The sequence below is a fragment of the Periophthalmus magnuspinnatus genome, chromosome 13, assembly GCF_009829125.3.
Source record: "Periophthalmus magnuspinnatus isolate fPerMag1 chromosome 13, fPerMag1.2.pri, whole genome shotgun sequence".
Classification (NCBI taxonomy): domain Eukaryota; kingdom Metazoa; phylum Chordata; class Actinopteri; order Gobiiformes; family Gobiidae; genus Periophthalmus; species Periophthalmus magnuspinnatus.
In genome coordinates, this window is record NC_047138.1 from 12,016,815 (window position 1) to 12,034,337 (window position 17,523).

Consider the following 17,523-nt stretch of genomic DNA (forward strand, 5'->3'; position numbering starts at 1 on the left):
TTATGATGACAAATATGTTTTTTGGTGCACAAATTCACTCGTGTTCCCTGCTCTGTTTCTGTGCTGATTCTTGTGTTGATTTGGCGTTAATCAGGATTTGTTTCTTTTAAAAAATGAGATCCGGTTCCAACTGTTCATATTAAGGAACTGTTCAAAAGAGTCAACGAACATCACATCACTAATATGTAAACACTCGAAACGAAAGGGAATCGAAAAAACACCAAAAGTAGCATCAGTATAATTTTAAGGTGCACTATGGAATTTTTGGCTTGTCTCCATAGTGATGTTATTACTTTATCTGTTGTTAGAATACAATACAACATAGATAAGTTTGGCTTCAACATACTGTAACATTCAAGGCAAAACAACATCTCCATGGAGACAGCAGGAAGTGGACATGCTCACCAAAAAAGTTACTCAGTACACCTTTAACCTGTTCACTTTAACTGGCTTCAATGATAAAGGTGTCATATTAAAACCTTTGACAGAGCTACTTGACCTGTCTCTGTACAAAACCCACAAACTTAGAATATATAAACTACAAAATACCTTAAAATATCTATTCCCTGCAGTCAGAAAACAGTTGCTCGCAGATCCGTGTAAAAACTTGGCATGAGCACCGTGAAATTACTTTTTTTTTTTTTTTTTTTGCTTCAAACCAAACATCCTTTCCACACAGAAGCTGTCAAGTCTCCACTGCTTTTAGGAACTCTATTCTGAAAACCAAGGTATTGCATAAGAAAACTATATTTTGAACCTCCAAGTAGTGACGTGGAACTCGGATGGGGCTTGACTGGGGCAGAAGGTGAAAAATGAGTAATTGAAACCGGAAATCTATGGAATAAACTTCAAACTGCCAATACATTTGTCCTTCAGGCTGATCTGATTGATAGCTGTACTTAGAAACAGTTCATTAGAGTTCATAGGGCCGCACGAAATCGATTCACCTGTAGGCACCGCCACCCGCTCTCTACCAGCTGCATCGCCATGGAAACCAAACTGCACCTGTGACCATATAAAATGTTTTACCAAGAGCACTTGGCGTAAGGAGTTAAAGTGTTGTATCATATGAAACTATGACATTAACAATACTATGATATAGATGTATGAGTTTAATTAGTGTGTTGGAAAAAACAAGCCCAAAGGTGTGAGATAAAGAGCTATAGTTTGTGAGAGTGAGCAGCAGGGGCAGGTGTGATGTGTGTTATTGAGCAGTGGGGTCTGTGGTGGGATCAGTGGTGGGGTTTGCAGCGTGAGGGCCGGGCAGTTCAAACAGTTACACACCTGTCAATGAAACCAATGATTTCACCACCGCTCATCAGGGGGCAAAACGAAGGGATGGAATGGCTCATTAAAATTCACTCTTGTCAGCTTTAAGCCCTGTGAAGCCCGCCACACACTACAGGATCATTTGCCCGATTTGCTTCTCTCTGACTTCGGAGAGGCGTGACCCGATTTTGGATTCTCGTATGCGATTTTTAATCTGAACTCTGTGCAGCCCTGTCTTGTAAAACCACAACACATCACCACAGCAACAGCCAATAAAACAGAAGACCAGGGGCAAATGGAGTGACAGGGGTAACCGTAGTCTGTCTGTCTGTAGAGATGCAATTTCAGGGCTGAAATAATCTAAATGATCCTAGTGAAGCTGCATGGAGTTTAAAAATACAGTGGAGCACTTCCTGTATTATCACATGACATCACAAGGTGGAACAGAATGTTTTCTGTTTTAGATAAGAACTAACAGCTAAAATATGCAGGGTTTGTGAGTTACACACGTGTGAATGAAACAAAACACAACTCCAGGCATGTTTTTGATGAGGAAACAACAGTATAAAATGGATTAGAAAATAGCATAATATGGGCCATTTAAATACGGACTTGGATGAATACAGCGTATATGATCCAAGCCTAAATTAAGTCGGTGGTCAAACAGGAGCTCTCTGCAAAAAAACCCCAAAACAGTATAATATGTAAAGTAGGGTTACCTTTTGTATTTACCTTTATAAAGACAACTATCTCCTGGGACATTATGGCCACTTAGGATCATAATGGTTCACCCCACGGCACCGACTTGGATTCCTCTGACATCCCACTCACTAAAATAAAAAATCTGTTTCACTTTTCATGCTTGTGGTTCCTTTCTGGTCATAAGTATGTGAGATACAGCAGTCTAAACTTGACATGTCTTTGTTTGTGTCCACTGAATAATTGCAGGGGGCTCTAAAGGTGAGTGTCTGCTTTAACCCTGTGTCCTTTGGCTCTGTGCTGTTATTGTTCAGATCAAAGATTCACCACTTCTCCGCTGACCTCAGGTTAGTCCTACCTGCATGCGGTTTCACATTCTCAACTGATCTCCAACCCATCAGCCCTTGTGTCCTTTTCCAAATGGTAAATACGTTAGGTACATCTATCATTTTCAGTTGTGTGTGTTGAAATCTGGCCCTAAACACTTCAGGCTAATGACATTTAATAATAAAGATTTGCATTACAACCTTTAATTGGATTGGAACTTAAGTTTCAGCTCAAAATAACAAATTCATCAGTTCATCATTCATAAAAACACAAAAATAAGTTCATGGAAATAATTTCATAGATTTATGTAGATTAGGTTATATTTAGAGCCGAACCTCCAGGTAGTGGTTGTGTAAGTACAAAAGTTGTGGTGCCGTGCAAAGTTTATGTGCGTCCCCTGAGAGCGAGCTGTGATGCGGGCTTTGTCTGAGCAGGACTGGAGCTGAATGAGAAGCAGGCTCCTTGTCAGAGTATTTTTGGACACTGGCACTTGTGAAAGGTGTGTTAGTCTGCTGTGCACAGCGCTGTGTCTGAGGCTTGTCAGTGCCCGTCTCTCTGTCTCTGTGGACAGTCCACCTTGGTGCTGAAGCTCTCCCAATAGGTGGGGTCCTCTTCTGTCAGGGGCGAGGCCGGACCAATCAGCTCAGAGAATGACAGCAGGGTGAAAGGGCAGGGAGGGGGCAGAGGAGCAGGTGAAGTCTGAAACACATGTGACCACACTTTCAGCAATGAGTGAGGCTCCTTTTAGATTTGACTTTAAAGGGGAATCATGACCATTATATTTTCATCTATCAATAGACAGAATCTTCTTAATAATGAATGTTCTTTTATGAATCAGAAATAAATGTGCCCTTACCAATGAGTCTGTACCAAGAGCCACGGCAACATGATGGTCCTCATCCAGCAGGCACTCCTGTAAAACACATGTAAATGTAATGACAGTGTTTCAGGTCTACTCACCTATCCTTTCACCCTTATACACAGGAACTTCAAAAACAGGCTCATGTGTGTCTGACCCTCACACACAAAGACATGTGCTCACCTCGCAGCTCATGTCTCTCAATGAAATTGACTCCATGTACGACCTCTGGGCCTCAGTATTAATGACTGCATGGGAATCAAAACAAGAATGGAGTGTACAGATTGCCCTTTACGGTTCAACTGTATCATATGAAAGTCTTGAGCATGTAAATCATTCTAAAACAAGTACAACTTTTCTCAATAATTATTTAGAATCAACTAAGTGATTGTAATAAACAAGAAGATATACAGTTGGTTTGAAATCATGGACACTACAGTCATCCTGGGAGAACTGTAGTGGACCACCAGCCTCTTGTAAATCCCCTTGTTCAGTGGAGTAAAAATTGTCGATGTGCAGAACCAAAAAGATCTATCTATATGACCAGATCAAAGACAGGACTGATGTGGAGGAGATGGTAGAGGAGTGTGGAAATGAAAAGAGAGCGAATAGAGAGCTGCACACATTTAATGGAGGGCCACTTCAGGCTCCCATCAGTCTCCAGAGCCCATGTCTCCCAATGACCACCTGTGAGTCACTTTTATAAGTTGGGAGTGTGCCAAACCAGGGCTTGATACAACTTACTTTGAACCTGAATAAGATCTGAATGTTGCTTAAAACCTTTGTTTGTGGTTATCAATTTATGTTTTTCAGATTGTACAATGCGATGATGTCATACTCCCAGATGGGGGGTGAGAGCCAGTTTTTCATTTAATTAAGCTTTTCTATCAAATATCGAAGAAGTAAATTCACAAATGTTGAACCTGATCATTTTAATAATGACAAGACCAGAGAACTCACTATATTACAACAGAAAACTATATTAACAATATTGATTTTAATTGCCCCAAAACTGTATTAAATATTATTGGCCAGTAAAATGTTGTGATGTGATCGGAAATCCATATACTAATACTGCCATTACTCCTGTCACCAATGTCTGCTGTTATTGAAATGGAACTGTATAGTTACAAAACCCCAATTAGTGATTTATGTTATGAAGTTATAATATACAAGTTTTATATGAGTAAAATACCAAAATATTAAGTGCACATACAGAAATTGAAGGCCACTTGTAACTTTTACTTTTAGTGTGACTAATCCCCATTTGGAGTGATCCACTTGACCGTTCTCATTTTTAGCTTTTCTTCCTATTCGGGGGAGGACACGACACAGACATCCTTTCCCCAGAGACCAGTCCCTACTGGAGATTAGTGCATTGTTCCCAGGCTTCCAGGAGACATAGTCCTTCAGGCATGTCCTCTTGGTAGAACTTCAACAGAAAGACATCCAGGAGTCAGGCTGCTTAGGTTGGCTTCACTCAATGAGAAAGCAGTGACTCTGACTTTCAATATGCTGGTCTCAAACTAGGGCAGCACGATTTGGGAAAAAATCTCTAATTGCACTTTTTCTGACACGCATTGCGGTTGCGATTGGGGTTGTGATTTATGTTTTAATAATAAGATTCTGTTGAAAGTTCGCATATTAAACGCATACAAAAGAACTGACAAAAAGACTGAAATATGAACTGATAAAGTAATTCAAGAATCTAATTTCAAAACATGTTTGTGCAGATCTAAACTACAGGCTTTGCAGTTGTTATGCAGAATAAGACAGAAAATTTGGGTACTTCAAAAATGGCAGCCTGTGCAACTTGTTAATTGCGTCCATTCCAACTGCAGTTTCGTTTAGATAACAATTAATCTTGCATCCGTATCTCAAACTAAGGTTGTCAAAAGCATCAAAAATCAGATGCTAATTAATAGTAAAACTACTATCAAAACCAGATCTTTCAATAGTTTTAGAATGAGCCTAGGCTCTGTCAGAACTAGTATAAGCCCACATGATAACATAAAGGAAGTACTAGTTTTTGTGTTGGAAATTTCACAAAAAAGAGAATTACTATTACTGTGGTATCAAAATCTGTATTGTGTATCAAGCCTATTCCCAAACCTCCTTTAATCAATTGCCTACTAACTCCAGGCAATATATATTTATAATTTACCAATAAACTGCCTGTTTTTGTAACTTACTTCAAATACCCAGTCATCCTGCTCCTCTTCGTCCAGGTGCATTTTTGTCAACCGCACTGGTGGGCCAAGTGTGGGTGGCTCAAGTGACAGGTGAAACTCCACCCGCTGCAGGTTGAATCCAAGCCCTGTGCCGATAGCTTTAATAAAACTCTCCTTCAGGGCCTATGTGGAACGGCAGACGAAATATATAATTAGACCTAGATACAGAGAATAGCGGAGGACGTGCTAAAAATATATATAACAAAAAGAGTGATGATTTGAAAGTAGAACAGATGGGCATTGACATAAAACATGTCCGACAGTGGGTACACAAAGAGGATTACAGTATTGGTGTGTGCAAGAGGATGCGTCGTCAATGTGTGTGTGTGTGAATGACTGGCTAAAACTGACTCAGCCAATGAACAACAATAACAGTATTACAAGCCTAATCACTATGGCAACCGTTGCGTTCTGCCATTAGTCAACGGTGCAATGATGAGATCAGAGCATGACGTCTCCGAGCCACCCTCTCAGTGTCACAGCATCCTTACTTAGCAACACCGTAACTACCACTCTAAAGAAATTGGCGTGAACAAATGCATTTTAGTCATGTAATTTTATCATGAGTTTTTTCTCTTAGACTACCACATGCAGGGCACAGACAAGCAGCCATGCAATGTGACTACAGGCTACTGTGGTTGCCATGGTTACCCAGTGCCGGTAGAACGCGGCGAGCTGCTGGTGTTCTGAGCCGGCTGATTGGATGATGCTCCACTCGTACGGGGTAAACTGACGAGTCATGATGCGGAAAAATTCAGGCACGGAGTGGCTACCTGCAAGAAACACAAGACACAGCAAATGCAAACAGGAATAAACAAAATGTCAGAAAAGACGAGAAAACATGCATGACACAAGCACGTTAAATAAGATTTAAAGTAGCTATCTATTGTAAGCCGTTTTACAAATCATCTATTGGCTCAGATTAAGAACATCACCCACACAGAAAAATACAAACACCAATGCTGACACCTGCACTCAACAGCAGTCTTTCTTATTCTTATACATAAGGCAACACTGACACCTGGTGGATAAACGTGCTATTACAGATTTTGTAATATAGTTTCCATCTACAGTAATTACCAGGCATTACTGTCTTCATTATATCAACGCCAACCTGCTTTCCCTGCTCTGCTGCAAGCACTGCATAGTCTCCTTGATGGGAAAGGTTAAAACTCCAGGTGAGAGAGGCTGGGCCATCCTGGACACAAAAATCCAAGCAAAAACCTTTAAAACAACAATAACAACTTTTCATTTTAATAAATGGACAACTAATCATAGCAAAAGTCATAGCAACAAATTGCATTTTATCTCCATCACAACTCAAGATGATTTATTTATTTTACCATTTAATGTTTAACAATAATTTAGAAACATTGGGTATAAATACACTGGAGATATGAAAATACTTTTCTCCATAAATGCAATTTTGCATAGATATATATGTTTAGAAATGTAAAGAAATAGCATTAATCACTGAGTAATACTGAAAGGACAAATATACTGTTCTATAAAGTACAATATAGGATGATTACAACGATAAATCTCACACTGTAATCTTGAACCAGTATTTTTCTGAACTGTAGGAGATATAACAATAATTCTTAATCAGTGCTTCTACTATAACTTACTTTACCTTTATGTCTTAAATATGAGTTATTCAGTCATTGCCTGTATTTGAAAAGACAAGAAGATAATTTACCTGCAGAGGAGCTGCCAGGTAGGGCTTTCCTCTTGGAGAGCGCTCCAGTCTGAAGTGGGACCAGGGTAATCCCATCTTCTCACACACAAACCTCCTGAGCAGTAACCTGCCCGCCTGAGCAGCACACGGCACAGCATCATCAGGACAGTTTCCAACAGTGTTAACTTCAGGTGAGAAGAATACATGCTTACCATAGCTGATTTTGCATCTTTGGTAAAAACAAACTGCCCAATCCTCTCTTTCTCTTCGGGTTGTATGCACCGAGCAGCAAAAAGCCACTCACACCTGGTTGGTGTCCACGGCCCACAACGGAAAGCCCACCGAACCGAGCCCATCTCCTCATGGTCTCCTCTCATGCTGCAGCGGAACGCCACAACTCATCTCTCAGAGTTGTCTTGCATCTACACATACTTATACTTCACGTTGACACTTAACCCCAAACCTAGCCAACACACTCAAAAGCATATCTGAACAGTCACAGTTGTGTTACTTTGTGCAACTTGTGATATTTTGTTGGTAAATCAAGTTCAAACACGACGAGCGCACACACCCGGAAGAGCCCGACAAGACGTGATGTCGTCACACGTGGGCGCGGTGGAGGATTAACCAATGAGAGCGAGTCTAGTAGTGCGACACTGGCGATGCCTTCACTTACTCAGAAAAAAGTAGTATTAAGATAAGCGCCCTATACAGCAATACCAGATTAGATAAAAGACAAATCAATGAAGGGAGGACACTAAAACCCCTGAACTTGTTTTATTTTTATTTAATAAATGTTATTAAAGTACTGTGGTTAATTAAATATTTATACATCGCATCGTTACTGTAAAATATTTGCTTAAAATTCCCCAAAGAAAATATCACGTAGTCTCGCATAAGGCGGCATTAAAATTGCCTTGCTACTACGATGTTTTGATTGCGGTAAACCTACGATGAGTAAGGTGAGTAGTTTTACGAATATGGTCACGTTTTTCACTTTATAATCATTTAATTTCTATAGAGATGAGTGCAATGGTTAAGCAAATAATCCAGCTAACGGTATATATGTAGATGTTTTGTGTAAAAGGTCGATTTCTTGTGGAAAAATAGAAATACACGAAGGAGAATCGCGCCTTAATTTTGCTGCTGGCAATACCACGATTGCATCCGTTACCATATTTGAAACACTATAGAAATCGTTTGTCCTCAGATACTTATATTTATATTTTTATGAACATACCGGTCATTATCTTTCATTCATTTTCCATAATATAGTCGTATGTCAATTGAATGGTATTATGTGCCACTTCTAATTATGAAAGTTAATGTTTGTTTCTTTGTTTTCCCCCATAGGTTATTCTGCCTTTCCACCTGTGCCTGTGTCACATCTGCCTACAGTAGCCCATTGCCCTTAACTGTCTGCTTACACATGTATTTTTATCACACAAGCTTTTGAACACATTGCTACACAAAAACAGCAGATTTATTAGACCTATATGGACTTCAGTGAGCAACAAACACACTCTTACCTCAAATACCACCAGTGACCTGTGAGCACTCTTTCCTCCCACCTGATTCTGGTATTTGGCACTGGGTCTTTGCTGCCAAGCTGGATTTCCTGCAAGTGAAGCATCTTAAAAGGAAGAGGAAAAGTAACTACAGTGTAAGAGAGACACAAACTCTCATCCGAGAAATCCACAAGAGGAGTAATGTCCTGTTCTCCAGACAGCAGGTAGAATATCACATCCTTGGACAAACTGTAGTCATGTACTTAGTAAACACACGTAATGTCCCTGTGTATTCTCTTTGTCTCCCAAAAGAATACAGCCATCAATGAGCTGAAGAGACAAGCATGGGAGGAAGTGGCCCGAGGTGTCAACTCACTTGGTGAAGGAGAGCTACGTACTGCAGCTGAAGTGAGTGGATTCTCATTAGGGACATTCATCACATAGAGGTTATTATTCAAAGCTTCTAACGTAGATTGTCCTCAGGTTAGTGACTCTGCAAATTCTTTCACATCTTGCCTTTAGTAACTTTTCTAGTGAGTCCACCACCTGCTTATCTCCATGGGGATGCTTCTTTGCTCGAATGCTCCACAGTATGATATTAAACAAATATATCTAGCATTGATTCAATTTATTGCTCAAAAATACCTTGAAAAACATGCATCCTTACTGTGAATGAGGTCGTCTCTTCACACATCTGACCTGTATCTTGCCCTGCTGGTGTCATCTTCTTGTCTCCATGGAGATAGATGTCATAATGTTGATTATTCTAGGCAAAGCAATAATATTTACATAAAGTCAAACTGGTTGAATGTCCACCAAACAATTTACATAGTGCTGAGGTCTGTATATTTTCATATTATTCTGTCTAAGCATTTTCTGATTCCCAGGTAAAACGACGTTATCTGGACTGGCGTTCCCTGATGAAGAGGAAACAGCTCCAAGCAGAACTCTCCTTCTCCTCCTCCTCTTCCTCCTCGCTCACTCTGAAGTCTGAGTATGAGCCGTCTTCACCGGAGGCTGGGTCCCTCACCTCGTCTTGGGACCAGCTGTTAGACCTTTCAGCTCTGCCCAAAGACAGCCACTGTGACTGGCCTGAGCTCACGCTGGGTGACCAAGGCAGCCAGTCCATGATACCACCTTTGGGTGTCAAAATGGAGGAGGATGTGTGTGAATACAGGGTAAGTACTGCTTTATACAGCTAGTTCATGAACACCTGATTATGAACTGCTGATTAAACTAAATTAATATAAATGAGGGTAAACTATGATAAACTGTATTTGATTTGATCCATTCAGTCTGCTCTTTCACTTATTAGAAGACAAATAGGCTTTATTGATGCAAGAGCCTAATGTGATAATCACTTTAATTAATGTGTGAAGGGCCAGTGATGTTAGATACGTAATACTGATTATGCCAGCGCATTATGGAGCTCAAGTGCCATTTTAATTCAGTCTTTTGATTAGATACAGAGAAATTGGTGTTATTGTGTTTTAATTCGCTAAAAATAATGAAGTATCCAGTGGATTTCAGGAATAAGATTAGCGAATATATTTGAAGATAGGCGAAAACCACCAACACTATAACATTTCAAGTCAAGTTCATGCAAAACAGCTGAATAAATATAAATATCTCAATCTAGGTTGAATGTAAATTAAAATGGTTATATAAAAGACTTGTAAAGACTGTAAATTTTGTATGCTTTCTGCTTGTCAAACCTGTCATTTCCCTATGAACCAGTAGATGGAGTCCTGACCCACTTCCCCACTTAAACTCTACATTACAAAAGGCAGCTTGAAAAAAACATGTCACTGTTATTTTCAGAAAATATAGAATAAATGCAAAGGGGACTTTATAAGTAATGTATAGAGATGAATTACTGTAAACTGTTGAATGTTCCATTGGGTTCAACCAGATTTCAGTTGTGCATGGATTCATTTGAAAGTAACATCTCAGTGTCTACAAAACCTTAACACTTTTTTATTTGTGTCTCCAGCTGGACTGCGATGGAGAAGTGGGAGATGGAGAGATAGACGATGACGACATCCCCTCCCTCCTCAGTGACATTGAGTCCCGCGGAGAGGGCCATGCTCCTGAGATCTACTCCAACGGTGATCAGGGCATCCTCAGCTCATCCAAGGGCCCTACTTCTACCACCCCCACCACCCGAGATGTCACTCTCAACAGCCTGCTGGGGTACTCTCTGCCCGGGACCACTCTGAGCGACAGCATGGGGCCCGGTGGGATCCTGGTGGCTGTGGAAAAGCAGAGGTTGGAGGTGGAAAAGCAGCGTCTGGCCGTTGAATCTGAGAGGTTGGTGGTGGAGAAGGAGCGGTTAGCTGTAGAGAAGGAACGTCTCCGTCAACACGAAATCGAACACCAACGCCTGCAGCTGGAGAAAGAGAGGCTACAGGTGGAGAGGGAGAGACTCAGGCTCATGCTCATCAACCAATCAGAGCACGTTGACTCGTCCTTCAACCTGCCACCCCAACAGGGCCCGCCCACATCCTCCACTTCCTCCAATCCGGACGGGTCGATTGGGGACGGGGAGGGGAAGGAGAGCAGAGGCTGGCTGTCACTGGTGGATCTGGAGGCGGAGAGGATGAGGTTGGATCAGGAGAGGCTCCAGCTGGAGAAGGAGAGACTGCAGTTCTTTAAGTTTGAGTCGGGTCGACTGCAGATCGAGAGGGAGCGCCTGCATGTGGAGAAGGAGAGAATGCAGCTGCATCTGGACCATCAGAACCACTGACAGAAGGGTTATGTAAAAGGAAAGAAATGGCCATTCTTTTCAGTATTCAAATGATGTGCAAGATGGAAATAGCAACATATGCAAACAAAGCTGATTGGCTGAAGATCGTTCAACCATGGTGTATTTGATTTAATCAAAGACAGTCTCTAGTGTCTTGTTTAATGTTAGAGGCATGTTTTGAAATGGATCAGTGCATTTCCTAATGCTTTATCAATTTGCTTTCATTTTTGCACTGAAATGAGCTCTCTCATCCCACCAGTCAGAGGATTCTTTTCATCATTTTAGTTTTCAGAATTGTATCATATATGTAAAAAGCTTCTTCTAGTGTTTGCAAATGACCTCTCTTTTAGATGAATACTGAGCAAAAAAAGAGGCTAACAGGTTTTAATATCTGCATACCACAGAGAAGCTGTTATTATATCAATCTTTTCTATAATACTTTATATGGTTCTAAACCAACACCGAGAACAGAGCACAATTTTTATAATGATGATGTAAAATCCATGAATCATATATTATATATAGATATATATATATATATAAAACACAGTTTAGTTTGCACCACTGATAGAGTATCAGTAGTGACATTTTAGACTTTGTTTGCATATCGCTATATTTCATTTGTTGGCCCAATTACAAAAGCATTTATATTTTGTCAATTAAACTACATGAAAGCACACGTCCCACACGTATATAAAAGTATTTGGGGTTATATAATTTATTGAGAGAAAAGTAACGTGCTCTTTGTGTCCAGTGTTTACATGAGTGGTCCAGTCTATAGATGTTCTATTGTCAGAGTAAAATGAATATGATGTAATGCTTTATGATGATATGACAGTGAGCATGCCAGAAAACTAAAGAGCAAAAATGTATTTATTATTATGAACTGATGTATGCCATTTTAATGTTTTTGTTGTCATTTCTGCCTGTCTTTTAGAACACATTTTACTGGTTGTTTTTTGAATAACTATATGATCAAGTGAAAGTAATGTTGGCTGTACCATTTACTCATTCTCTGTCATTTTGTAAGGGTCCGAGTTTGTAAATAAAGTTATGTGGCTCTTTTATTTCCAGACAGAGTGATTGTGTTTTTGTTTTCATTTCACACTGCTGCAGACCTATTATCAGATCTATGCCGGCTAATGGAAAGAGTGAGTGTTCTAAATCACTTTGAGAGCATAACGCTTACGGCATTAGGCTCTGCGAACTTCATAAAAGAACAATTTGAAGTGATGTAACACCGTGACACTGTGAGATTTGGATATTTATTTTACTCGAAACCCCTATAACAGTTTACTATAGGAATGCAATGTTTATGCCGATTTGAAGCCGTCACCTGCGCTCCTCTGCTCTGTCACATCTTTGTGCGATGTGACAATCCGCTCATAACGATAGGTTTATTTTTCTGTCTCAAAGTTATTTGGCTGTCTGTTAGAGATGGAAGCCTTATGCACTGAAAAGTCTTTTCCTTATCTGTGACTGTTTTTACAAAGCCAGGACAAATGAAAGTAATAAGAAGTGCAGTGTCTTTGCCTGATTGAAGAAATATTGATGTTGTCAAGAGGCTGCTGATTCACTTGCGTAAAAAGCAAGATATACAAATGCACTCTGCCAAAGCTGCCGATTTCACTAGATTCAAAGTGCATTTACTTAAGCACAGATTGGGAGGAAATGCATATTAATATACAGGGTGTCCATAAGCCTCTCTACAATTTTAGCATTTAATTACAAAGGCAAGTGATAAGATGTATTAATTAGATTTGTTCTACTGTACTCAGTGGTTATAAAAGTTTTGGGATCTGTATGTACATGAATTCCTCAATTAAACATTTCCAGAATGTTGGGAAGAGATGGACCGATTCCGTGGCCAACACATTCACCAGATATTACACCTCTAGATTTCTTTCTGTGGGGCTGTGTTAGATATCATCTATCGAACAAAGATATCGGGCATAACTGAACTAAAGCAAAAGATAACACATGAGATTGCAGAATTCAGTGCCGACTTGATGCGTTCCGTGCGACTAATGGTGCCCATATAGAGGTGTATTAGACAACTTTGGAAATCACTGAATATAATCGTATCATCAACAAGTATCATTAAAATATCTTATCAATTGCCTTTGTAATATTTTTTTCAAATTGTGAAGAGACTTTATGGACACCCTGTACATTGAACTACTAGACTAATGCTACAAAGCCTTATTTTTGAATATCCTTTTCTGCACTATGCAACTTTTCTGATCCATCACCTGCTCATTTCCATTGAGATTTTATTGCTCTGCCTGGAACGTATTGCAGTATTATCATTAGCAACTTATGTATCTCCATGGTGACAGCAGCAGGCCATGTTACAGGTCAGGTCTGTGGAGAGGCGGCTATATGCTCACAGTCGTCATGTTTGTCAAGATATCTTTTTTAAGTAATAGACAAAAAAACAAAACATGTACCGGTAGTTGAATAGATGCAGGATAGTCTGTTATAATAGTGTGAAATATTCCAGGTAAAGTGATAAAATTCCCATGACGACAAGTAGGCGACAGTCCAGCAGAAAAGTTACATTGTGGACCTTTAAATTGCTATGTTATATTAAAAATGTCCATGTTGTTACGAGTGGCTCGAGGTTTTTGGGTCATTTTTAGGTATACTTGAAGGAGACATACGACAACAGACAATTGATGGTAGTGGGATAACAAAAGTAAAAAGGGGATGTATCTCACGTCAGAGGAAGAGGAGATAAACAGAGGCAATCAAACTAAAACAGAAACTGCCTTTAGTCAGCAGCTCTGCAGAAATAAGCAGGCCGAAGGCAAGGCTCCTTTAACATTTTTCTCACATCAAGGTTAAAAGGGTGCCAATCATCATTTGGACTGAGCTTTGGGGAAATGGGAAATCCTTGTCTGTAATAACCCAGCAGGGAGAACATGTCTGTCTATATGAGGTAGTATGAGTATGTGTGTGAGTGAGTGAGAGAGCGAGAGGGGAATAATGGCAAATGCATGTCAGGTGATGCTCTGCTTTAGGAATGTGAGGTCTCAGTGGACTGGAGACAGCAGCACTAATGATCAGATCACAAAGGGGAGCTTTAACTCTATAGATGCTGGTTAAGATTTAAAAAGAGGTGATGTGTTCCGGTTTCTGTGATTGTACAGAAAGGATATGAAATGAGCAAAGTGGTCGATGTCAAAGCCGTATTTCACTTTTCACTTGTATTTTTATAATAATTAAAAAAAATGCATAATCCACTAAGCCTATTAAAGGTACAATATGTATCTTTTGTGGAGGAGGGTCCACCACCTGCTTTTTTCCCATGGACACATTATTGTTTTGCCTTAAAAGCACTGCACTGTATGGCATTAAACATAAACTTGACAATTAAGTGATGTGGCAAGGTCAAATTAAAGGTAAGGTCACATCTGTGGAGAAGCAAGCGCACTCACTGTAAAAATGGATGTTATTCCAAGGTGTTTTTTAGTGATTTAAGAAAAAAAATTGTGAATAAATGCAAGATGGAATGCAAAAATGTAATATCATACTGCATTAACATCTCAATAGAAACACGCAGGTTGTAGACCCATCAGGAAAGTTACACCATGCACCTTTGTGGCATGTTTGTAGACACTTTGGTAAATAAGCAACCCCAAATAAAAGTTTCCCCAATTCTTCCCCGTCGAGCTAAAAAAAGACTCTGCACAAGCCTCTACGTTTGCGACTCGATAAATAACCACACAGAAAAAAGCAAGGTTCATTGATGTTTTTACTAGAAAAACCAAACCAAATGGAACAAAATCAAGAAACAAACAAAGAAATAAACAAGACAGAGTGTGTGACAGAGACTGCGTTTGCTGTGCTGGAGGTGCCAACAAAACGATTGGACTGGAACCAGCATTACCATCATTTTCTCCCAAACGCAATGCTTTTTCGTCAAATATGATGGGATATAAAACTGTAGAGCAAATGTTATATTGCATTACAGGGCTCGGAGTTTGTTGGCGCAAAGGGAGACAAAAGCAAAAGTTGAAAATGGAGAGGTAACAAAGGACATTGCATCCTGTTTATCCGTATGTGCCGAAATCCCAAAAGCATATACAAAAATATTCCATTTAACCAACAAATGTAACCGGGAACTTTTTTTCGTAGGTTTCCAATAGCATGACACAAAAATTCCACTTTGGTGTGACCTCTTGAGTGGATTTCAATCTTATCTGATGGTAGGACAGAAAACCTGCAGGCATAGCGATATCAAATGCAGTACAAATACTACATTGCCAGCGCTATATCCAAGAGGTGCAGTAGTCACAGTGGCCCGTTCGCTCTGTGGGTTTAACTTGAGAAAGTAACAGTGAAATTTAACTAAAGGTCTAAATGTGCCGACCCTGTTTAATACTATGCAACAAGGTGTATTTTAATGTGTGTGTTATGTGAGTGCGGATGGACATTCAGTGAGTATGTGGAGTTACTATGGTAGCAAAAACACGATGACAAATGTTTTAAATTTGGTTTGAAATCCTGAAGGAAAGTGCCATCAAACCAAAATTATGTGTTTTTCAAATTCTGGCTAAAATGGCACCAATGGGCAAAAATTATACGCTCTTGTTCACCGGATTTTATTCATTTCTATATCACTATACAAATGAGGATCCAATAACATTAAGTGCAGCATTTTCATCCCAGAAAACACCGTTGAGGCGGTTGTTCCTTCTTATATCTAAACTTTTAATTGCACTGAACTCTGTTAAGATAAGAGGATAATGACTTTAGGCATTAATTGTCAAAATAGTGGAACGATTTGACACTACCAGGCCTTGTCACGGTGCGTGTGTTATTTTAATAGACCCGTGGTGTGCACTCAGATCAGATTAGACAAAAGCGATTAAATGTATGTGGCCTTCTTTTTCCAGATACCTCCACAACATAGCATAACACGCACTCGTCTGATTTTTTTCGAACTCTACGTGCACTCGCATATGTTTTGGCTCCACTTTATAATAACTACACTGACTACTTCATAATAAAGCATGAACAAAGAGGAAAATAATACAGAACAAACAGTGTATTAGAGATGATTCAGGCTTCAGTGTCATACATAGTGTCAGTGTTTTTGTTTCATTTATTTTATATTTAACCTTGCACATAGTCATTAAATTAAAATACATAGTTTAGTTTGATTTCTTTATTTAAATTTTTTTTTTTTTTACATTATTTAAAACATTTTAGTTAATATCTGTTTAAATTTACTTACACACTGGCAGAGACCATCTGGACCAAAACTAAGGGGGGAACACTATTAAGTTTTTTTTTTACTAAATTAGTTTGCTTAAAGTTATTTTAGGAATCATTGTTATTATTTCTGTATAGTTAGAATTGTTTATCTTATTGTTACTTTGCCTAAGTTAGTAGTTTTAGTTTATCTTTTAGCGTAGAACTCCCCTCTTGTGTTTAATTTGGGTTAGTCCTCTTATATTTAAACACCTCTGACCCCAGTTGGGCCCAGCTTTTTGTTAATATTATTTGCAATAATTTCAGCTTTTGTTAAGTATTTTTATTTATTTATTACATTTAAACTTAATTACGTTCACTTAGTAACTACTTCATGAAGGATTGGGATCAGGATCTCCAGTTATGAAACCTGAATATTTCTAAAATAAAGTCTTTGTTCTTGCTTGATTAAGACTAATTAAAAGCATAGTTATTTCAAAGTGTTGCTAATGTTTTGCCACTATAATAACCCCATAGTGATGAGCGGGACATACAAAGACCATGTGGATTCTCAAGTTATCAAAAAACAGCCATATAACAGAATGTATGCCATGGCCTCTGACAATCAGTGATCAATGTTTTCTAGAACTCTCTATAGACGTATAGATATATATTCATTTGTATTATAGATATAATATGTAGGTTTATAAAAAAGAGTCAATCTTAATTACAAGTGGCATTTTCTTTTATACTCATTATTGCAATGATTTTTGTTATCTAAGATGATTAAAAAAGACATGTGTTTTGCTACGCAGGTATATACAACAGTTTAAAAAGCAAGCTTTCATTATAGTATATCTCAAATGATCCCCGTCATCACTGCCCCGAATCCAGAAAAACTATGCAGAGGTCAAGTGCAGGCGCTAGAGACGAGTGGTTCTCCAGTTTTCTACATAACTACATTGCCTAAAAAGTGAGCAAAGAGCAATGCAATATTTTGAAAGTGG

General features: G+C 39.1%; 2 protein-coding genes across 2 annotated transcripts; one reads left to right on the forward strand and one right to left on the reverse strand.

Annotated features, from left to right (window-relative positions):
- Positions 1-2,480: 2,480 nt before the first annotated feature.
- On the reverse strand, positions 2,481-7,667 carry aasdhppt (aminoadipate-semialdehyde dehydrogenase-phosphopantetheinyl transferase). Its single transcript, XM_033976953.2, has 7 exons — positions 7,276-7,667; positions 7,085-7,198; positions 6,466-6,583; positions 6,037-6,158; positions 5,347-5,508; positions 3,152-3,208; positions 2,481-2,994 (listed from the first exon to the last, which is right to left on the reverse strand). The coding sequence occupies exons 1-7, from the start codon at positions 7,438-7,440 to the stop codon at positions 2,836-2,838; spliced, it is 897 nt and encodes a 298-aa protein (XP_033832844.1). The 5' UTR covers positions 7,441-7,667; the 3' UTR covers positions 2,481-2,835.
- Positions 7,668-8,573: 906 nt separating this feature from the next.
- On the forward strand, positions 8,574-11,602 carry msantd4 (Myb/SANT-like DNA-binding domain containing 4 with coiled-coils; the record flags this gene model as incomplete). The annotated part of the gene is made up of 4 exons (XM_033977674.2): positions 8,574-8,795; positions 8,884-8,979; positions 9,459-9,749; positions 10,565-11,602. Coding segments are annotated over 4 exons (1,362 nt in total), but the record flags the coding sequence as incomplete, so codon positions are not given.
- Between the last annotated feature and the right edge of the window lie 5,921 nt (positions 11,603-17,523).